Source organism: Panulirus ornatus, chromosome 50 (assembly GCF_036320965.1).
Source record: "Panulirus ornatus isolate Po-2019 chromosome 50, ASM3632096v1, whole genome shotgun sequence".
NCBI lineage: Eukaryota > Metazoa > Arthropoda > Malacostraca > Decapoda > Palinuridae > Panulirus > Panulirus ornatus.
Genome location: NC_092273.1, coordinates 24,528,594 through 24,553,515, shown reverse-complemented (window position 1 = coordinate 24,553,515; position 24,922 = coordinate 24,528,594). Strand labels below are relative to the sequence as shown.

At 39.4% G+C, this 24,922-nt stretch overlaps 1 protein-coding gene across 1 annotated transcript in view; it reads right to left on the bottom strand.

Moving 5' to 3' along the window:
• LOC139764428 (uncharacterized) overlaps positions 1–24,922 on the bottom strand; it is a 203,067-nt gene that overhangs the window by 34,016 nt on the left and 144,129 nt on the right. Inside the window, exons 25-28 of the mRNA XM_071690980.1 lie at positions 22,693–22,856; positions 13,502–13,537; positions 10,655–10,678; positions 5,954–5,980 (exon numbers count right to left, since the gene is read on the bottom strand). Coding sequence (XP_071547081.1) covers positions 5,954–5,980; positions 10,655–10,678; positions 13,502–13,537; positions 22,693–22,856 — 251 coding nt within the window. The remainder of the gene's footprint in view (positions 1–5,953; positions 5,981–10,654; positions 10,679–13,501; positions 13,538–22,692; positions 22,857–24,922) is intronic.

Sequence of the window (24,922 nt, the reverse complement as noted above, 5' to 3'; positions counted from 1 at the left end):
ATATATGGATTCTATATATATATGTGCTACATCACCCATGGTAACCTCAGCTAACTCTACCACAAGTAGAGTGTCTCTGTAATCGTAGATAAGCTGTCTTAAATGGGAAGAGGAAAAGGGAGATATTCCTTTTTTTTTTTTGCTGATATCAACACATCATTGGCCCTAGTTCTGAGCAGATGGGTTCAGTCACTCGCTGACTGTGAGAGCGTCTGCGTTAGGGATAATCTCTGTCTATATAGGAAAAGTAACTTGTTGGGTGGAGGGTCAAAACCGATAAATGGTACAATACTTAATACCAAAAGAATATAGAAGGAGAATTCGATCCTTCTAAGAGGGATTAACGGTGGGGAGACAGACAAGAAGGATCGATAAAGAGTTTCTGAGGGAGATGCTGTGTAGGATTAAGAGCTGGTGAAGTGTGTGGTTATAAGAGATGAAGTGACCAGTGGACGATGTCTCGATAGATCATGGATAGATCAAGTGATGGAAGCCGTGTATAGAACCCCCTATTTCGATAGATGATAGATAGATCAAATACGAGACTATGGTAGCCGTGTATAGAACCCCCTATTTCGATAGATGATAGATAGATCAAATACGAGACTATGGAAGCTGTGTATAGAACCCCTTATTTCGATAGATGATAGATAGATCAAATACGAGACTATGTGAATATATGGGATGGACTGCTTGATAGACAGTACAAAACAAAATACAGAAAAATGGGTTCTAATCTATTCTTACTGTATTTTCACTAAATACAACAGAAACGTATAAAAATGAGCAACAGGTTGTTATGTAAGGTCAATACAGGCGTGACCACACGGTGAAGGGGGTCAACTACCAATGTATCTATTGGGTCGGCAGGATAGACTCAATATAGCGATAGATGGGTATGATATAGCCAGCTCGTATAGTGACCTAAGATATAGCCAGCTCGTATAGTGACCTAAGATATAGCCAGTTCGTATAGTGACCTAAGATATACGTAGGATCAAGATAACAAAGACAGTGTTATCACACTATGTGCCAATGTGGGGGTTGAGAGCGGAGGTGGTATACCAGTGTGTGGTGTGGTGTGGTGTGGTTGCAGTGCGGTGTGATGTGGTGTGGTGCAGTGCGCTGTGGTATGGTATGGTGCGGTGTGTCTGGTGTGGTGTGACGTGGTGCGGTGTGGTGTGATGTGGTGTGACGTGGTGCGGTGTGGTGTGATGTGGTGTGGTGTGATGTGGTGTGGTGTGGTGTGGTGTGGTGTGGTGTGTGGTGCGGTGTGGTGTGGTGTGTGTGTGGTGTGTGGTGTGGTGTATGTGTGTATGGTGCGTTGCGGTGTGGTGTGGTGTGGTGTGGTGTGGTGTGTGTGTGGTGTGGTGTGGTGTGGTGTGGTGTGTGTGGTGCGGTGTGGTGTGGTGTGGTGTGGTGTGTGTGGTGCGGTGTGGTGTGGTGTGGTGTGGTGTGGTGTGGTGTGGTGTGGTGTGGTGCGGTGTGGTGTGGTGTGGTGTGGTGTGGTGTGGTGTGTGTGGTGCGGTGTGGTGTGGTGTGGTGTGGTGTGTGTGGTGCGGTGTGGTGTAGTGTGGTGTGGTGTGTGTGGTGTGGTGTGGTGTGGTGTGTGTGGTGCGGTGTGGTGTGGTGTGGTGTGGTGTGTGTGGTGTGGTGTGGTGTGGTGTGGTGTGGTGTGGTGTGGTGTGGTGTGTGTGCGGTGTGGTGTGATGTGGTGTGCGGTGTGGTGTGGTGTGGTGTGGTGTGGTGTGGTGTGGTGTGGTGTGATGTGGTGTGCGGTGTGGTGTGGTGTGGTGTGATGTGGTGTGCGGTGTGGTGTGTGTGTGTTGTGGTGTGGTGTGGTGCGGTGTGGTGTGGTGTTGTGTGGTGCTGTGAAATAGCACTGGTGCAAGGGTGAAGGAGTTGAGTACATAAACCACATACACCAAACAGAATAGATCTGGGCAGCTTTTGTGAGCGTACGAGAACGTGGACATATATCATGCTAGGCTGGTTTCAAACAGCTTAAGCTGTATTAAAAGAAAAACTTCGTAACATAGGATAGTAAACTGTTGCCCAGGTAGCTGCTACAGACATCTACGCCCAAACTAGGTGGTAGACGACCATTCCAAATCTACTTTAAAAACACACGTTGTGATGATGTTGCTAAATCACATATTCACTAGTGAATATTCTCACATGATGTCGGCCTGGAAGAAGATGTGATCATTTCCATCACCCAGTGACATAGCTATGTACATATAATGACACCATTATCTAGTGTTATTAATCTAGTTTAACGTTCTTCGTCTTATTTGCAGGTCAATATTGCTGTTATATCGTCACTCATGTGATGGGTATCCATATAAATTCGTTCTCTAACTCTGTACGATAATGTATATGATAATCCTACTGATTGTAATCTAGTCTATACAAAGATATATATATATATATATATATATATATATATATATATATATATATATATATTTTTTTTTTTTTTTTTCTTTTTTCTTGCTTTGTCGCTGTCTCCCGCGTTTGCGAGGTAGCGCAAGGAAACAGAGGAAAGAAATGGCCCAAGCCACCCCCATTCACATGTATATACATACGTCCACACACGCAAATATACATACCTACACAGCTTTCCATGGTTACCCCAGACGCTTCACATGCCCTGATTCAATCCACTGACAGCACGTCAACCCCGGTATACCACATCGATCCAATTCACTCTATTCCTTGCCCTCCTTTCACCCTCCTGCATGTTCAGGCCCTGATCACACAAAATCTTTTTCACTCCATCTTTCCACCTCCAATTTGGTCTCCCTCTTCTCCTCGTTCCCTCCACCTCCGACACATATATCCTCTTGGACAATCTTTCCTCACTCATTCTCTCCATGTACCCAAACCATTTCAAAACACCCTCTTCTGCTCTCTCAACCACGCTCTTTTTATTTCCACACATCTCTCTTACCCTTACGTTACTTACTCGATCAAACCACCTCACACCACACATTGTCCTCAAACATCTCATTTCCAGCACATCCATCCTCCTGCGCACAACTCTATCCACAGCCCACGCCTCGCAACCATACAACATTGTTGGAACCACTATTCCTTCAAACATACCCATTTTTGCTTTCCGAGATAATGTTCTCGACTTCCACACATTCTTCAAGGTTCCCAGGATTTTCGCCCCCCTCACCCACCCTATGATCCACTTCCGCTTCCATGGTTCCATCCGCTGCCAGATCCACTCCCAGATATCTAAAACACTTCACTTCCTCCAGTTTTTCTCCATTCAGACTTACCTCCCAATTGACTTGACCCTTAACCCTACTGTACCTAATTACCTTGCTCTTATTCACATTTACTCTTAACTTTCTTCTTTCACACACTTTACCAAACTCAGTCACCAGCTTCTGCAGATTCTCACATGAATCAGCCACCAGCGCTGTATCATCAGCGAACAACAACTGACTCACTTCCCAAGCTCTCTCATCCCCAACAGACTTCATACTTGCCCCTCTTTCCAAAACTCTTGCATTCACCTCCCTAACAACCCCATCCATAAACAAATTAAACAACCATGGAGACATCACACACCCCTGCCGCAAACCTACATTCACTGAGAACCAATCACTTTCCTCTCTTCCTACACGTACACATGCCTTACATCCTCGATAAAAACTTTTCACTGCTTCTAACAACTTGCCTCCCACACCATATATTCTTAATACCTTCCACAGAGCATCTCTATCAACTCTATCATATGCCTTCTCCAGATCCATAAATGCTACATACAAATCCATTTGCTTTTCTAAGTATTTCTCACATACATTTTTCAAAGCAAACACCTGATCCACACATCCTCTACCACTTCTGAAACCACACTGCTCTTCCCCAATCTGATGCTCTGTACATGCCTTCACCCTCTCAGTCAATACCCTCCCATATGATTTACCATGAATACTCAACAAACTTATACCTCTGTAATTTGAGCACTCACTCTTATCCCCTTTGCCTTTGTACAATGGCAAATCCTCAGGCACCTCACCATGAGTCATACATACATTAAATATCCTTACCAACCAGTCAATAATACAGTCACCCCCTTTTTTAATAAATTCCACTGCAATACCATCCAAACCTGCTGCCTTGCCGGCTTTCATCTTCCGCAAAGCTTTTACTACCTCTTCTCTGTTTACCAAATCATTTATCCTAACCCCACTTTGCACACCACCTCGACCAAAACACCCTATATCTGCCACTCTATCATCAAACACATTTAACAAACCTTCAAAATACTCACTCCATCTCCTTCTCACATCACCACTACTTGTTATCACCTCCCCATTTGCGCCCTTCAATATATATATATATTGGAAAGGATTACAATTTTGCGCGTGATCAAGTATATACCTATGAGGTCACTTGTTTACCAAATGGCGTCCTAGCTACGTCTCTTCGTTGTATATCAACTGATTTATATTTTCTTTTTGTATATCCCCTGATGATGTGATTATTACACGAAAGTGCACTTGGGAATTTATCGTGTTTCATTTCCCCGTGGACTCATAGGAATATACATATATATATATATATATATATATATATATATATATATATATATATATATATATATATATATATATATGCGTATGATTCATGCGTCTGTGACGTTGTCTACGAGATACTTTTAACACCCTCCTTCCCCAGGAAGAAATAGCACGAGTATTTCCCAAATTCTCGAGATGTATGAACAGCTGACCAAAAAATTATCTTGTCAGGTGGATCTGACGTATGTACAGCTGACAAAAAAAGTTATCTTGTCAGGTTGGGTCCGATGGCTTTCAAAATGAACACTATCACTCCCGTCTCTTGGTAAGGATGTTAAAGCGGGAATACGAGACGCATTTCTTAATAATTATGTTCGTTGTTCTTTATGGTAATTACTCTCGAAATGAAAAATATATAACATATATTAAATATGATTGAAAAATAGTATGTTCTGCGTTATATACTTTGTTTGCGTACATTGAGAAATATACATTAATAAGGAAAACAGAGCTACCGTTGTAAGGAGACATTGCGGAGCATTTGTCAAAATCTTTCGTCCGTTGTGTCATATTGTCTAACACAAAAACGTAACGATAATTTTTATGTTAGGTGTACGTAACAGTATATTACTTGATGTCAGAAATTCACAAGAAATGCGGCATCGTATATCATGTTTATAGACTATACTAGAAAATCATTTGGATATATATATATATATATATATATATATATATATATATATATATATATATATATATATATATATATATATATATATGGTATATATATATATATATATATATATATATATATATATATATATATATATATATATATATATATATATATATATATATATGGTAAGAAAAGAAAATATTCAATAGGAACTCTTTCTTTCTGACTCTTGTAAACATAAGAAAATATGAATCATTCTTATTCATTACCGATACAGACACACATATCCACACACACACACACACACACACACACACACACACACACACACCTATACTACGCTGAAAGTAAACAACCTATGTCATGTTCTATCCCAAAATACGACTAAAATAAATCCATAATCAGAGATAGATAAGAAATTGCGTAATAAATTACTAGATGATAAAGAAAACGGAATGCAGATGGCTGACTGGGGAGTGCAGATGGGGGGGGGGGCAAGCAGGATATATATATATATATATATATATATATATATATATATATATATATATATATATATATATATATATATATATATATATATTGGGTATCTAAAGATAATCTAAATAGAATGCCAGTAATCTAAAGGACTTAGAAGACATAGAAAATTAGAATTAAAAAGTGTGGATAAGTGAGGATTAAGAGGATCATCAAATTTCTAAATCAAAAAGATGATATATGCAAATTTGATCGACCTTACCAGATGATGGGGAATTCTTCCTTCCTGCTTTGTAAGTGCATGAAAATAAAAAGATAGCTAGATAGATACTTTTAGATACGAATTGATATATATAGAGATACAAACGTAACTAGATTTTCACGAAAGATTAGAAATATATCAAATAGGATTAAGAAAAAAAATTCCATTTGGTTGGAGTGCTGCAAATGTGCAAATAAAACACAAGAGAAAATACATGAACAAACAATAATTATATAAATTTCATTGACAGTGCAATGGTCTCTTACCAAACCTCCTTGTTCACCATGCCCTTATTGCAAAGTTGATATATAATTATCAAAATATATTTGGGGTAAATATATATATATATATATATATATATATATATATATATATATATATATATATATATATATATATATATATATATATTGGAAAGGATCACAATTTTGCGCGTGATCAAGATATTCCTATGAGTCCACGGGGAAAATGAAACACGAAAAGTTCCCAGGTGCACTTTCGTGTAATAATCACATCACTCAGGGGAGACACAAGAGAGAAATATAACAGTCAGTTGATATACATCGAAGAGACGAAGCTAGGACGCCATTTGGTAAAGCATGTTTACCAAATGGCGTCCTAGCTTCGTCTCTTCGATGTATATCAACTGACTGTTATATTTCTCTCTTGTGTCTCCCCTGATGATGTGATTATTGCACGAAAGTGCACCTGGGAACTTTTCGTGTTTCATTTTCCCCGTAGACTCATAGGAATGTATATATATATATATATATATATATATATATATATATATATATATATATATATATATATATATATATATATATATGAGACTGGTATGATAAAGCACCTGGTAACAAGAGGAGTAAGGAGGAGAGGCGAGTGAATTGCAGCAGCTGAGTGAGTGCATTAGCAAATTTGTATGAATGATTAGTGAAGGGTGAGCTGAATATGAGAGCGGGTAATATAGCAGTTGAGGAGCATATTTGGAGAACATGGGGTACCCAGCGTGAGTCTGTAGTGAACAGCGTGTGGATATATGTGCTGGAATTGGACTGGGCATTGGGAATACCTCGTTTGAAGAGAGGGGCATGCGTAACTATGCGTGGGTGAGTGGATGATACAGGCATCGCTGGATTTTGTATGAGGTGATAGGCGTGCAAAGGAGAGACTCTTGGATGTGAAGGTGCTGAGAGGGATAGATGGTATCCCCAGATCACTTACAGCACATAGTTCCACAAGCTGTTCAGCACAAAGTGGAGGCGAGGGTGAAAGTTTGTAGAGGCTTTAGGAAAAGTGGTGGGAAGAGGAAAGTGAGTGTGAGTGAACTTGGAAAAGGGACTTGTGTGAAGAGATGACACAAGATATTCAGTGTAGAATGGCAAAAAGTGAGAGAATGCGAAACCAGGGGAATGGGAGGTATTGAAGGAGGGGAGTGGGTGAGGAATGGGAGGTACTGAAGGAAGCAGTGCTTACAAGCTACGTTATTAGGGACAATGTGAGGATTTTACGAAGAGAGTAAGGACAAAAGTATGGCGAATTGCTCCAAGTGAAGGGAGGTCGTCTGCAGATGATGTTGATGTCACCATGACTGTTTGATCTGTTCATGGTTGGCGTGGTGAGGGAGGGAGGGAGGAGCACGTCTCCATACAGTTTGTTGGGTGTGGGAGTGAGGGAGGACCGGAGAGTTGAGTCAGATACCGGGTGTTGATGACGCGTCTCTGGCAGCAGTGTCGATTCAGAATCTGCAGGAGGTAGTTTCTGAGTTTGCGAGAGAGAGAGAGAGAGAGAGAGAGAGAGAGAGAGAGAGAGAGAGAGAGAGAGAGAGAGAGAGAGAGAGAGAGAGAGAGGATGTTTGAGTGTTAAATGTGAATAAAAGCAAAGTTATTAACATTCAACAGTGAAAAAAGAAAGAGAGAGAGTTTAGCTGGAGTGAGTCTGAACAGGGAAAGTATGGAGGAAGGGGAGTGGTTTAGGTACCTGGTGTTGGGCATAGCAGAGAATCGAACCATGGGAGCTGCACAGAACCATGGGGTGAATGAGGGGCGGATAAGGTCTGCCTACGCTCATTGAGGAGTGTGTGGAAAGAGAGGTCACTCTCTGTAATGGAAAAGATGGGTGTGTTGGATGGTATGGTAGTCCCGACGGTGTTGAGTGGATGCGAGGCGTGGGTTATAGATGGAGACGTAAGGCAGAGGGTGGGATGTGTTGGAAATAAAATGGTCGAGGAGGATTGATCGAGTAAATATTAATAGGGTGAGAGAGAGAGAGAGAGAGAGAGAGAGAGAGAGAGAGAGAGAGAGAGAGGAGAGAGAGAGAGAGAGAGAGAGAGAGAGAGAGAGAGAGAGAGGGTGTGGTAGCAAGAAGAGTATGCGTAAGAAAGCTGGAGATCGTGTGCTGTTGTGGTTTGGACATATAGAGAGGATGAGTGAGGAGAGGTTGACTAGGAGGGTATATGTGTCAATAGGAAGGGGTCGAAGATGAGGAGTCGAAATAGGAGGTGGTAGAATGGAGTGAAAGATGCTTTGAAGTATCGGGGCCTGAAAATACAGGAGGGTGGGAGGCGAGCCAGAGATAGAGCGAAATGGAGCGATATGCTATGCGAGGGTCGACGTTCTGTCAATGGGAAAAACTGTAGGGGTCTGGTTGTGGATAAGGAGCTGTGGCATTGGTGCATTACACATAATAGAGGATGAATGTAAGAGAAAATGAAGCTCTTTTTGTTTTGTCTGTTCCTGGCCCTACCTCATTAACGCAGGCAACGGCGAACAATTATATCAAACGAAAAGTATATATATATATATATATATATATATATATATATATATATATATATATATATATATATATATAGATATAGATATATAGATATATATATATACACACACACACACTATTCGCCATTTCCCGCGTTAGCGAGGTAGCGTTCAGAACAAAGGACTGAGCCTTTGAGGGAATATCCTCACTTGGCCCCCTTCTCTGTTCCTTTTTTTGGAAAATTAAAAACGAGAGGGGAGGATTTCCAGGCCCCCCCCCCCCCTCCCTTCCCTTTTAGTCGCCTTCTACGACACGCAGAGAATACGTGGGAAGTATTCTTTCTCCCCTATCCCCAGGGATAATTTATATACAAATATATATATAAACATGCCTTAAAACCGTGCAAATAGTAACATTATGTTTTCGTATTGGTATTGGTAGGTAACATAGGGAAGAGAGTGGCTTTAGATTTGTATAAGGAATGGAATTCTTTATGAGGACATTCAGTGCCTTATCGACAAGGGATCGATTCACAGCTGTCTTTTCATTCACATTCTTATAGTTGAAGGAACATTTAACATAATCTATAGAATGAATTAAGCTTCCATCTAGAACACTTTATAAAATAACAATCGAATTTATATATATACATATATATATATATATATATATATATATATATATATATATATATATATATATATATATATATATATATATGTATATATACATATATATATATATATATATATATATATATATATATATATATATATATATATATATATATATATATATATATATAAAGATGCAGTGCACAGGAGAAATACAGTGAGAGTTAAGGGATGGGTTCTGAAAATGGTGCCTTAGATATGATCGTATCCAAAAAAAAAGATATTCTTATGCAGATATGTTGGTGTTGGAATTAGGATAATGAGGTGCGAGAGAGAGAGAGATAGAGATAGAGAGAGAGAGAGAGAGAGAGAGAGAGAGAGAGAGAGAGAGAGAGAGAGAGAGAGAGAGAGAGAGAGAGAGAGTGTGTGTGATGGGGGGGGGGCGGGTAAAGGCATCCACGAGATCTTAAATATGAAAGAAAAAAAAGATAGCGAGGGTGGTGACCGGGGCATACGATAATAAGTTCTGAGTTTAATGAGGAATTAAAGTTGATAATGCATTTATTGGGATGCGAGAGATGCGTGTCAGTACTCTTGGACGCTGGGTAGGGGGGTTGTGGGGGTGTGGTGTGGGTTAACACGACACAAGATGTTTGGGAAGAGAAAAGAGACACACACACATACTTCGAGTTGATAACACTGAAGATAACACAGAAACACAACACTTCGAGTTGATAACACTGGAGATAAGAACAGAGTCACGGAACACTGGTAGACGTAGAGAACAGGTCCCCTCCACACCAGTGGACCAGAGTGTGGGGACAACACGTCCCCTCCACACCAGTGGACCAGAGAGAGTGTGGGGACAACAGGTCCCCTCCACACCAGTGGACCAGAGAGGGTGTGGGGACAACAGGTCCCCTCCACACCAGTGGACCAGAGAGGGTGTGGGGACAACAAGTCCCCTCCACACCAGTGGACCAGAGTGTGGGGACAACACGTCCCCTCCACACCAGTGGACCAGAGTGTGGGGACAACACGTCCCCTCCACACCAGTGGACCAGAGAGAGTGTGAGGACAACACGTCCCCTCCACACCAGTGGACCAGAGTGTGGGGACAACACGTCCCCTCCACACCAGTGGACCAGAGTGTGGGGACAACGCGTCCCCTCCACACCAGTGGACCAGAGAGAGTGTGGGGACAACAGGTCCCCTCCACACCAGTGGACCAGAGTGTGGGGACAACACGTCCCCTCCACACCAGTGGACCAGAGAGAGTGTGGACGAAGCAAATGCCACACAGGCATAGGTACAATGTGCCTATCCTTACCAGGGGATATGCATTCCTCTATTCCTTTTTTGAGAAGGCCGGGGGGAAAAAAAGGGGGGGAAAAAAACCCAAAAATGTCAATGCATATAATTATGACATAAGGGGAAGAAAATATGGGGAAAAATGCTGTGAACCTGAATTTGTATGACATGCAACTGTACTCAATTATTATTATCAGTAAATGATAAGGATATTAAATTCCATCTTACATACAAATCAAGAACTCAATGCTATGGTTCTAATGTATTCCAATTTACTTGAAGATTTCTATGGGGATAAAGTGAAAAGCAGGTTTGAAAGAGATGGTAATTAAGGTATGGTTTGGATGAGCTACGTGTTGTTCTAATGCTATAGTTCCCTACGTCAGTATGTAACTAATGTATATATATATATATATATATATATATATATATATATATATATATATATATATATATATATATATATATGTATGTATATATATATTCATATAGTACACAAGTATTGAGTGTAAATCAAATGCAGGTAAAAACCACAAGGTTTTTTACCTGCATATATATATATATATATATATATATATATATATATATATATATATATATATATATATATATATACACACACACAACTAGTTTTCTTTACTGTATGTACACAGAGTCTGCTTTCGTTGTACAAAGAGTTATGAGGAAACAGAGCAGAACAGGTAACTATGGCTCATTAGAACTCATCAAAACTGACCACTCATAAAGCGTTGCCTGTGAGGTCGACCCAACCCCTCCTCCTACTACTCATTGAAAATGCACGTGTGACAGAATGAGGTTGAGCTACGCAGTTCCACCTCATAATGAGGACGTGTTTAAGCAGACGAGGTCACTGTATTGATGCATAATTGGTAGTATGACTGATGACAGACCAGTAGATCTCAATTTTCTTAATTGACTCTCTCCTAAAAGTCACTTTATACTCTGAAATGTAATCTGGCCTGAGAATGTAATTAGGTAATACTCATTTTGATTGATGATCTCTCAAGCCATGGGTTATACATGAAAGAAAATGGGGTGCGGTTGTTTGAGTACATCAAGAAAAATAAACCGTTATTATTATCAATTCCTTTTTTTTTTTTTTCGTGTGTGTGTATGTGTGTGTGTCGGCCGAGGACTCAATGTAATTCTAAGATAATTCCCGCTCACTTCGCGTGCTGGATTACATTTGCCAACCCTGAGGGTCGACTGCCATAATAAGCTTTCCTGTATATACACATAAGGATCAAAATTGCTTCAGATTGGGTGGTTTAGTGCGCTAATGGCCGTTAGGATGCCAAAGTCGTTAAGAGAACGAGTCCTTCAAATGTTAACCACCAGTTTGAAGATGGTAGTACGAGGTAACTACAGGTCCAGACACACACATGACCACCACTGACCTTAAAAGACTCCCTGTAGTTTGGGCTTGAAGGCCATTTAGAGGTAAGGGTCGTTAAGACCTCTTTTGTCCAGCTACATGCATAAGTCGAAGACTTTATTGACTTATTAATATATATATATATATATATATATATATATATATATATATATATATATATATATATATATATATACATACATACATATACATATATATACATTAGTGCCTATGAACGCGCACTTCCATACATCATACAAACCTCCAACAGCCAGGATCGAACCCGGGACCCCTGCGTAGGAGACGGGAGCGCTAACCATTAGGTTATACTCAACCCTTAAAAGGAAAACGACCATTCAATGACTTAGATGATCGAATACCCTTCGTCTTACGTTGGCGAGCAACGGAGAATCTCCACTCGTCGTCTCTCGTAGGGTATTCGATTAACGAAGTACTTAAATAGTAGTTTTCCATTTCAGGGGATGATCATAGCCTAATGGTTAGCGCTCCCGCCTCCTACGTCGGGGTCCCGGGTTCGATCCTTGCTGTTGGAGGTTTGTATGCTTTATGTATATATATATATATATATGTATATATATTGTTTTACTTCATTGTGAAACGATTTTGAATCCCTATATATCTTTTATTACTGATGCGTTCGTCACAATATCTTTTGTTTGGTGACGTATGGGTAACTCAAGAAAAATATTGATCCCTAAATGAATATTAAGAGATTGTATTTTTCTCTTAAAGGGACACTATAACTAGCGAGTAAAAAGTTACTGAATGGAAGGTGATTTAAACACTTGCAAGTATCAAGAATCTAACATATCTTTTTGGAAACCATTGAAAATCTACTCAAATACGAAAAGTGGTGGCCATGGATCTGAGTTATTTTCGGTATAAAAAAAGAAGAGAATAAATGATTTAACTTAACGAAAGTATTTATGATATTACGTTAATTAAATTTATGATACTACGTAAGTCAGTTATCGTTAGAGGGGGCCCCTTGGCATATCAAAAAAGTCCCTACTATCTCGAATTTAGTGGGTTCAACCGAAGAACTTTGAAAATATTGTAATAACTTTGAAAATATTGAAAATATTGTATGATAAATGGCCTTTCAGAGTGTCATTGTGTCTCCGGGGTCAAGTTCTTTATCATAAAGAACGCCAGGGGTAAAAAACCACTAAAGAAATCATGTAGTGGCGTAAGTAATGAACATCATATTCTAAGTGAATCTAAGTAAGAAATTACGACTAGAAATTACGTTTGATGATAAGATACAAAACTACAGTTTATTCTGGCTAAAGTTGGAGTCGCACATGTAATTTATGGACCCGGGAGGGAGAGAGAGGTAGGGAGGTACATAGATAGATAAGGCCCCGGGAGAGAGATAGCTAGATAGATGTATATATATACCTCTGCTGGCTACATGTGTATGAGGGACACTACTTATATAAAACTTACCAGCTGGAACAGTTGACACCGTCCCCTGAAGCATAGCTGCAAAAACATATCATACCCGTTTATAATCATCATGACATGTAATCAGGCACCATGGAATGAAATGGAATAGTTTCCCATCAGAGAGAGAGAAAACCTATCAGTTTACCTGGCTATCTATCTGGCTCTCTATTCATCAGTCTGTCTATCTATTCATCTATCTATTTACCTATCTATCTGTCTATCTATCTATCTATCCTTTTACCTATCTACCTATTCACCTATCTATCTATTCATCCCTATCTATCTATCTATCTATCTATCTATCTATTTATCTATCTATCTATCTATCTTTCCATCTACCTATCTATCTATCTATCTATCTATCTATCTATCTATCTATCTATCTATCTATCTATCTATTTATCTATCTATCTATCTGTGTATCTGTCTGTCTATTCATCTATCAGTCTGTTTATCTATTTATCACTCTATTTACTTGTCATTCTGTCTATCTATCTATCTATCTATCTATGTCAGTTTGCATTTCCATAGGGACTGGTCTGACACACGCAACCTCTCAAAAATCGCTCATACACACTTTCAGTCAAACGCCCAGTGTGTTCATGTGTTCAAACGCCCAGTGTGTTGATGTGTTCAAACGCCCAGTGTGTTCATGTGTTCAAACGCCCAGTGTGTTGATGTGTTCAAACGCCCAGTGTGTTCATGTGTTCAAACGCCCAGTGTGTTGATGTGTTCAAACGCCCAGTGTGTTCGTGTGTTCAAACGCCCAGTGTGTTAGTGTGTTCAACACGACCTTCCTGACCTGTTCTACTATGCAGCTTCGACATGTGGCCAGCAACGTCTCCTACCCACACCATCTCACTACACCAACATGCGACCAGCAACGTCTACCCACACCATCTCACTACATCAACATGTGGCCAGCAACGTCTCCTACCCACACCATCTCACCACACCAACATGTGTTGGCCAGCAACGTCTCCTACCCACACCATCTCACCACACCAACATGTGGCCAGCAACGTCTCCTACCCACACCATCTCACTACACCAACATCTCATGTCACTACCATCTCTACTCCTCCTTATACCTTATATCATACAGTTATAATATATGATCTTGAGCAACCTGTCATCTGGTATGTATTATTCATAACCCAATCATAACTTAAAGGAGTACAACCCTCAGTTTCTGTAGTCATTTCTTTAAGCTACATACAGTCCCCCCCCCCCCCTTCCCAACACTATCTATTCACATCTGACCCAACTGTACTCAGCAATCTATCTATTTTCACTTCTATTTTCACCTGACCTGATCCACGACGTCATACATTTCCTCATCTATCATCAATCAAGCATGTTCCTCTCTCTCTTTAGACATTATGTAAGAACAGCGATGCATAACCCTGTTGCAGTGCCAATATTCATTTCAAATCATTCACTCATTATTCACTTCCCAGAGAGCTTTACTTCTATCGCATCATATATAGGTTTATTCATATCCATGAATACACTGTATACACTCTCTTCATGTTCCATAAAACAGTCTCTAATACTTGTGTAAAAGAGCTAAGCTGTTCCACATACCATCTTCCCCCTTCACATCCTCATTCTTCCTCACGAATAATCGTTTTTACTCACACTTTTTACTCACACCATCTGTCTTAAAAATACCACCATGTTAGCAATGCTTTAACTGTTTACACTGACTCTTGCTCCCTAATGCCTTATACATTGGAAGAATTACTGCTTTTGTCTAATACCAGTTTTTTCCTCTCTCTCTCTCTCTCTCTCTCTCTCTCTCTCTCTCTCTCTCTCTCTCTCTCTCTCTCTCTCTCTCTCTCTCTCCAACCCAGAAGTTTACATTACTCTCCCTCATCTCTCAGTTATTTCTTCCTCTGTCATTACCATATACTCGCCTTTTCACAGATCAGTTAATTCATTCTTCTTTAAATTCCAATTTATCTTTCTTTCGAATTCACCATCTACTTCCCAATTGTCCACACACACATATGACCTTTAACTTTCATATTCAAGACTCTGTGTTCTTTATTCTTTGCTCTATATTTTCTATTACTTTCTGCCAGATTCAGCTTCTCTTTCCAAACTCTTATTCTCTTCCACCTTCTTCCTGAAATCCTCATTCCACCGTGTTGTACCTTTCCTTCCACAACCTATACAATGAGTGCTAGACGGACACACCTCAATGACAGCCCCTCTGAGTATTCTTTAACTGTTTTCAATTCGCCTCATCTTCATCTTATTCTATCTTGAATCCTCGGAGCTGTTCATCTCATGAAAGTAGTTTTCTCAATTCGATTTCTAAGCACTATGACTTGTATGCATTCCCATACCACCCATATCAAAGTACTACGCTACATATTACGACTATGTATACCTCATAAAGACCATCCTACCAGCTTTTTCCCAGACCACAGACAATGCATAGTCCATGCAACTTGTACCCCGATACCACAATCATATTAATCATTCTCATGTTTCTTCAACTCCTTTGCCTTTTTTCTGCCGTACCATTTTTAATCTATGTATATAATCTACGTCCGAATGATGTGTTTTCAACACTTATGCTTTACCAATGCACATGGCCTACGTACTCACTCACCATTGTCAATTGCACTTACAACCCCATACACATCAAGCACTTATAAACCCATCAGTTCAGATCACCTGTCACACACAGAGCTTGGCTCTGGATCCGAACCCTCTATAGCTCCCTAAATCGTCTCCAAAAGGCGTTTCTAACCTCTTCTTCCCTAACATTACGATGTGTATATGTAACCCCACCTCACACTCATCCTTTTCACAGATGAACTTTTACCAATCATCCCTCTTCAACAATGTCGTGGCCTGCTGCTATCACACCTTCATTCCAATCCAGCCAGACGCGTCTCACTAACTAACCTAACTTGTCTGACATAACAGCTGCTAAATGACCATGAAATTATAACTTTGGAATGACATAATTCTACAGAGGTTTTACTAAGGTTTCCTTCAACACATGAGATGTCTCGGAGGATAAACATAATACAACAAAAATATTAGAACTTTAAATAGATATCATCAATCTTTGTTATTATTATTATTATTAGTTATTATCATTATTATTATTATCATTATTATTATTATTATTATTATTATTATTATTATTATTATTATTATCATTATTATCATTATTATTATTATTATTATTATTATTATTATTATTATCATTATTATCATTATTATTATTATTATTATTATTATTATCATTATTATCATTATTATCATTATTATTATTATTATTATCATTATTATCATTATTATTATTATCATTATCATTATTATTATTATTATTATTATTATTATTATTATTACTATCGTTATTATTATTATTATTATCATTATCATAATTGGTAAATATATGTGTACGAGTGTGACTGTGTATGTGAATTTATATATATATATGTCTTTTCTGTTGGGGGGGTTAAAGGAGAGGTGGACAGGGCCCCACGTACATCAACACCCCTACCCCTACAATGTCAGGTTGCTTATTTTACCAAAAGAAGTTTAAAAGTATCACATAATCCCAGGAATCATTGATCATGACACAGATACGCATCTGTACGAAATTTAAACACAGCTGGTCTTATGCAAAGTCGCTTAATCACTACACACTGGCAAGGGAAGACAAACAAATTAACAAACCCGTTTAGCATAATATCCAAGCATTATTTCCCCATGATATCACTACTATAAGTCTTGGGATGGAAATAACAGCGATAGCAAAGCTGGAGATTAAGGCCATCTTGACTGAGTTCAGGAAAATGTGGACCCGGAAGGTTACTTGGATGGTTTGGTATCTGTTGGGTTACGGGAACAAGTTAAAGTGTGAGGAAAACATTGCCATGGTTTCTGACCACATGGGTGAATACCCACCACATCTTGCGATGTAGCCGTGTACACACACACACACACACACACCACACACACCACACACACACACACACACACACACACACACACACACACACGTTATTTCAGATGAGTGTCATTATACTAGAACACATTAAGACAATGTTTTCGTAGAAGATTCAACAGTTATTCCAATGTGTGTGTGTGTGTGTGTGTGTGTGTGTGTGTGTGTGTGTGTGTGTGTCGGGAGAAGCCGGGGCAGCACTGTGGACTGAGTGGTGTGTGAGGGAGGGTCAGTCATCTGAGGGTTAAGGAAGGCGGATCTATCCCTCCCCCGCCCTCAGATCTGACCAGTCGTCGTCTTCTGCGAGTTCTCGTGATCCAGGTCGACCACGCAGGCTGTGTGTGTGTGTGTGTGGGCGTGTCATGTGTGTGTGTGTGTGGGCGTGTCACACACCTGAGGAAGGAGGGAGAGGGAGGGAGGGAGGGAGGGAGGGAGGTCGTTAAACCGTCACCTTTGAGGCTGAGTGAAGACGACCCACCACAAGGCTGCCGACCACACTCACAGGACACAGCCCAAAGCGCGACTGCCGGACCCGACCCCTCGCCGGTAAGAGCACTTCACTGCATATAGAGGCACCACGCTCGAACACTATTTTCAGACGCCTCTGGCAACCGACCAATCTTTCGGCTAAGGTTACCGTTCGCGCGGGGCCTCCTCCCGCCACACACACACACACACACACACAGACACACACACATACGCTTATCTCCCGCGTTAACGCACGTTCATAATCCTCTACGTTCTGTACTGTCTCTTCATCTCTCTATGGTACTCTCATCACCTCCAGGGGTTAGCGGAGAGAGACGTGTTCCTTCAAGTACACTCCTCAGCCGTCTGTTGATCCTACAGAAGTCTCACGAGATCCTTTGATTGCCTATAGTCACCAGTACCATCTATGTGTCTCTAAGCCACTGTTTTAAGCTTGTCCATGTCATCTCCATGCCGAGGTGGAGTTACCGGACTCAGCCCGCTTGTGGTGATGCCACGAATGAATCCCTCACTCCCGGTGAGGTTGTAGCACAGGAGTTCAATCCCATCGAAGAATTTCTCATTCTAAATGAATCCATCCTTACCCTGCCACTGACAGTGGCGCAGAGTAAGGTCCCCGTGGAATCATAGGAATATATATATATATATATATATATATATATATATATATATATATATATATATATATATATATATATATATATATATATATATAAGTACATATGACGTGAAATACGTGGCCTTGTTCAGGGCATTCAATTGCCCGGGCTGTCTTGGTACAGAAATGCACTCAAGACGTGGGAATAGCACTCAGACACTGAGATGCACTCACTGAGAAGTGCACTCAAACACTGAGAAGTGCGCTCAAACACTAGGAAGTGCACTCAAACACTGAGTATTGCACTGAAAAACTGGAAAGTGCACTCAGACACTGAGAAGTGCACTCTAGAACTGAGAAGTGTACTCAAACACTGAGAAGTGCACTCAAACACTGAGTAGCACACTCAAACACTGAAAAGTGCACTCTAGAACTGAGAAGTGCACTCAAACACTGAGAAGTGTATTCAAACACTGAGAAGTGCACTATAGAGCTGAGAAGTACACTCAAACACTGAGGAGTGCACTCAAGAACTGAGAAGTGCATTCTAGAACTGAGAAGTGCACTCAAACACTGAGAAGTGCACTCTAGAACTGAGAAGTTCACTCAAACACTGAGGAGTGCACTCAAGAACTGAGAAGTGCATTCTAGAACTGAGAAGTTCACTCAAACACTGAGAAGTGCACTCTAGAACTGAGAAGTTCACTCAAACACTGAGGAGTGCACTCAAGAACTGAGAAGTGCATTCTAGAACTGAGAAGTGCACTCAAACACTGAGAAGTGCACTCTAGAACTGAGAAGTGCATTCTAGAACTGAGAAGTTCACTCAAACACTGAGGAGTGCACTCAAGAACTGAGAAGTGCATTCTAGAACTGAGAAGTGCACTCAAACACTGAGAAGTGCACTCTAGAACTGAGAAGTTCACTCAAACACTGAGGAGTGCACTCAAGAACTGAGAAGTGCATTCTAGAACTGAGAAGTTCACTCAAACACTGAGAAGTGCACTCTAGAACTGAGAAGTGCATTCTAGAACTGAGAAGTTCACTCAAACACTGAGAAGTGCACTCTAGAACTGAGAAGTTCACTCAAACACTGAGAAGTGCACTCTAGAACTGAGAAGTGCATTCTAGAACTGAGAAGTTCACTCAAACACTGAGAAGTGCACTCTAGAACTGAGAAGTTCACTCAAACACTGAGAAGTGCACTCTAGAACTGAGAAGTGCATTCTAGAACTGAGAAGTGCACTCAAACACTGAGAAGTGCACTCTAGACCTGAGAAGTTCACTCAAACACTGAGGAGTGCACTCAAGAACTGAGAAGTGCATTCTAGAACTGAGAAGTTCACTCAAACACTGAGAAGTGCACTCTAGAACTGAGAAGTTCACTCAAACACTGAGAAGTGCACTCTAGAACTGAGAAATGCACTCAAACACTGAGAAATGCACTCTGGAACTGAGAAGTGCACTCAAACACTGAGAAATGCACTCTAGAACTGAGAAGTGCACTCTAGAACTGAGAAATGCACTCAAACATTGAGAAGTGCACTCTAGAACTGAGAAATGCACTCAAACACTGAGAAGTGCACTAGACACTGAGTAGTGCACTCAAACATTGAGAATTACACTCCAAAACAGGGAAGTGCACTAAAACACTGAGAAGTACTCTCAAACACTGAGAAGTGCACTCAAACGCTAAGTGCACTCAAACACTGAAAGTGCACTCAAACACTGGGAAGTGCACTCAAACACTGAAAAGTGCATTCAAACACTGGGAAGTGCACTCAAACTGAGAGATGCACTTAGAAATTGGAAAGTGCTCTCAAACACTGGAAAGTGCACTCAAACACTGGGCATTGCATTGAAAAAGTAGAAGTGCACTCAAACATTGAGTAGTGTACTCAAAAACTGAAAGTACACTCGTACGCTGAGAAGTACACTTAAACAGTGTACAGTGCACTCAAACAGTGAGAAGTGCACTCAAGCACTGTGAGGTGCACTCAAACACTGAGAAATGCACTCAAACGTTGAGAAGTACACTCAAACACTAAGAGGTGGACTCAGACACTGAGAAGTACACCCGTACACTGAGAAGTACACTCAAACACTGTAAAGTGCACTCGAACACTGAGAAGTGTACTCAGATATTGGAAAGTGCACTCAATGAGAAATGCACTCAGACATTGGAAAGTGCACTCAAACACTGAGAAATGCACTTAAGCATTGAGAAGTGCACTCAAACACTGGGAGGTGCACTCAAAACCTGATAAGTGATCTCAAACACTGGGAGGTGCACTCAAAACCTGAGAAGTGATCTCAAACACTGGGAAGTGCACTCAAAACTGGTAAGTGTACTCAAACACTGGGAAGTGCACTCAAAACTGGTAAGTGTACTCAAACACTGGGAAGTGCACTCAAACACTGGAAAGTACTCTCAAACATTGAGAAGTGCACTCAAAACTGAGAAAAGCACTCAAACACTGAAAAGTGCACTCAAACATTAAGGTTTTAGGATGTCTGATACTAATTGGTCATTTGGTCTATAGACCCAACGACTGCCAGGGTCGTTAAGACTCCCTCACCGTCAGGGTCTAACCAACGTATGAAGAAACCGGAAGGCCATCTTCAGGGGTTCGAGAACATTCGTAAGCTCAGCTCGCTCTCGCTCAGCCAAGCGGAGCTCAAAGAGTTCCAGATGAGCCTTGAGGTTTCCAGCGGCTCAGACATAAGAGAAAACCTATGTTCCAGTGGATTTGGTTGGTTGGCACCTGACTTTTCCAGTGGCCTGGGTCGACGGTTGAATTACTCGTTCCAGAATAAGGCTTCGGGTCCAAGGGCTTCGGGTCCAAGGGCTTCAGGTCCAAGGGCTTAGGGTCCAAGGGCTTCAGGTCCAAGGGCTTCAGGTCCAAGGGCTTAGGGTCCAAGGGCTTCGGGTCCAAGGGCTTCAGGTCCAAGGCTCCATTTCAAAAGAAAATGGTCGGGCTTTTTTGTATACATAAAGGTTCCAGTCTCGGAGGTTTCTGCAAAGGCTTCAGGCGATAACAGATGCACACCGCGTTTCCAGAGACCTATCCAGTTGCATCGAAGTGCCTGGAACTGACGCAAAATTCGCAGACGTATAAGCTATATATTCCCATAGACGTAGAGTCGCACTATATTCCCATCATCCAGCGATTACAGAAGATACGAAGGCTCTATTTTACGATTATTTCAGCGTCTAGGATGGTTAGAAACATTTCTGGGATGCGCGTTTAAACAAACGTTTCCAGGGACCTGGGTGCACAATGGAGGCTATGGGGAGATAGGTATTATAAACGACATCAAAGTCATAGGCTTACAAGAGTACTGTGGGGATGGAGGATCATGGGAAAGGATCCTGGAGGAGGGAGTTGAAACTCAAGCTCCTCTTAACCCTAAAAAAGAACACAGTTTTCTTTCTAAGTTCAGAAATTAGTGATGTTTTTAGGGGGAGTCTGAAGTTAATGTTGGCAGACTTGCCTTTTGCTTGCTTAGGGTCAAGGCTGTCTGGGCTCATGTGGCCCACAAGATCCTGAAATATAGAACACTACACTTTCCCCTATTTATCAAAATTTCCTAAAATTTTCCTACCTATTATGACAAGAAAATGTTCATTGAAGAATAGCATTAGTACTTAAGGGAAGTCACAATCCATGGGTCAAATTACAAATGGAACATACCACGCCACTAAGCATTCTTGTTTGTGTTACAGAGATAATTCACATATGTATCTATAGGTACAGTGGGACACCTGTATACAGGTGAAGACATGACAGAAGACATAATAAACTCCTAAAGCAAACGGAATGAAATGTAAACAGAATATAACCTCAAGAGAGAGAGAGAGAGAGAGAGAGAGAGAGAGAGAGAGAGAGAGAGAGAGAGAGAGAGAGAGAGAGAGAGAGAGATGAATTTGGTTAAAGAGACAAAAAAAAAACGAGTGTAAATCATGACATTTCAAATTTCAGTTTCTAACATTTTCTTGCAATGAATTGGCATGGATTAGAGAGAGAGAGAGAGAGAGAGAGAGAGAGAGAGAGAGAGAGAGAGAGAGAGAGAGAGAGAGAGAGAGAGGGTGAGAGAGGGTGTGACGATGCACGTGCACGCACTCACCTTCGGAGGCTGGGATGACGATGACCTCCGAGGGGGTCTCGTAAGGCCCGTCTCGAGCCACCATCCTGATCTCGTAGTTGCGGCGCGGGTCCAGACCTGTGATGGTCTGGTACAGGTGTCGACTCTCCACCGGAGACGACTTCCAAGTGTCTGTTCCCTGCACCCTGAAAGGCCATGAACCGTACACAGTAATCGTGTATAGTAATCATGATGGTATTAATGTAATCATAATGTTATCAATGAAATTATAATGTTATTGATGTAGTTATAATGGTATTAATGTAATCATAATGTTATCAATGTAATTATAATGTTATTAATGTAGTTATAATGGTATTAATGTAATCATAATGGTATTAATGTAATTGTAATGTTATATATGTAATTATAATGGCATTAATGTAATTAAAATGCCATTAATGTAATTATGTTGTCAATGTAATTATAATGGTATTAATGTAATCACAATAGTATTAATGTAAATATAATGGTATTTAGGTAATCATAATTGTAGTAATGTAATTATAATGGTATTGATGTAATCATGGTGGCATCAATGTAATCATAATGGAATTAAGGTAACTGTAATGATATTAATGTAATAACAATGGTATTAATGTAATTATAGTGGTATTAATGTAATCATAATGGCATTCATGTAATCATAATGGCATTAATGTAATGCCAATGGCATTAATGTAAATATAATGGTATCAATGTAATCATAATGGTAGTAATGTCATTATCATGTTACTGATGTAATGATGATGGCATTAATGTAATCTTAATGATATTAGTGTAATCATAATGGTATTGATATAATTATAATGGTATCAGTGTAATCACACTAGTAATGTAATTATAATGTATTAATGTATCATAATGGCATTAATGTATTAACGTAATCACCATGGTATTAATGCAAATATAATGGTATCAATGTAATCATAATGGTAGTAGTGTAATTATAATGGTATTGATGTAATCATGATGGCATTAATGTAATCATAATGGTATTAGTGTAAGCATAATGGTAGTAATGTAATCATGATGGTATTAATGTAATCACAATGGTGTTAATGTAATTATAATGTTATTAATGTAATCAATGATATTCATGTAAGCATAATGTATTAATGCAATTACAATGGTATTAATGTAAATATAATGGTATTTATGTAATTATAATGGTAGTAATATAATTATACTGGTATTGATGTAATCATGATGGCATTAATGTTATTATAATGGTATTGATGTAATCATGATGGCATTAATGTAACTATAGTGGTATTAGTGTAATCATAATGATATCAATATAACTATAATGGTATTAATGCTATCACAATGGTATTAATGTAATCATAATCGTATCAATGAAATCATAACGGTATTAACGTAATTGTAATGATATTAATGTGATCACAATGGTGTTAATGTGATAATAATGGTATCAATGTAATTACAATGGTATTCATTCAATCATAATGGTATCAATGTTAATGTAATGGTATTAATGTAATCATAATGTTAGTAATGTTATCATAATAGTACTGATGTAATCATGATGCATTAATGTAATTACAATGGTATTCATGATGGCATTAATGTGATTATAATGGTATTGATGTAATCATGATGGCATTAATGTAACTATAGTGGTATTAGTGTAATCATAATGATATCAATATAACTATAATGGTATTAATGTTATCACAATGGTATTAATGTAATCATAATCGTATCAATGAAATCATAACGGTATTAATGTAATCACAATGATATTAATGTAAATATAATGGTATTAATGTAATCATAATGTAATTACAATGGTATCGAGGTAATCATAATGGCGTTAATGTAATCACAATGGTTTTCATGTAATCATAATCGTATTAATGTAATCATAATGGTATTGATGTAATTGTAATGATATTAATGTAATCAGAATGGCATTGATGTAATCATAATGGTATTAGTGGAATCATAATGTATCAATGTAATTATAATGGTACTAATTTTATCATAATGGTATTCATGTAATGATAATGGTATTAATGTAATCGTAATGGTATTGATGTAATCATAATTGTATTAATGTAATTATAATGGTATTGATGTAATCACAATGGTATTAATATAATTATAATGTTATTAATGAGATCATAATGGTATTAATGTAATCATAATGGTATTAATGTAACCACAATGGTGTTAATGTAATAATACT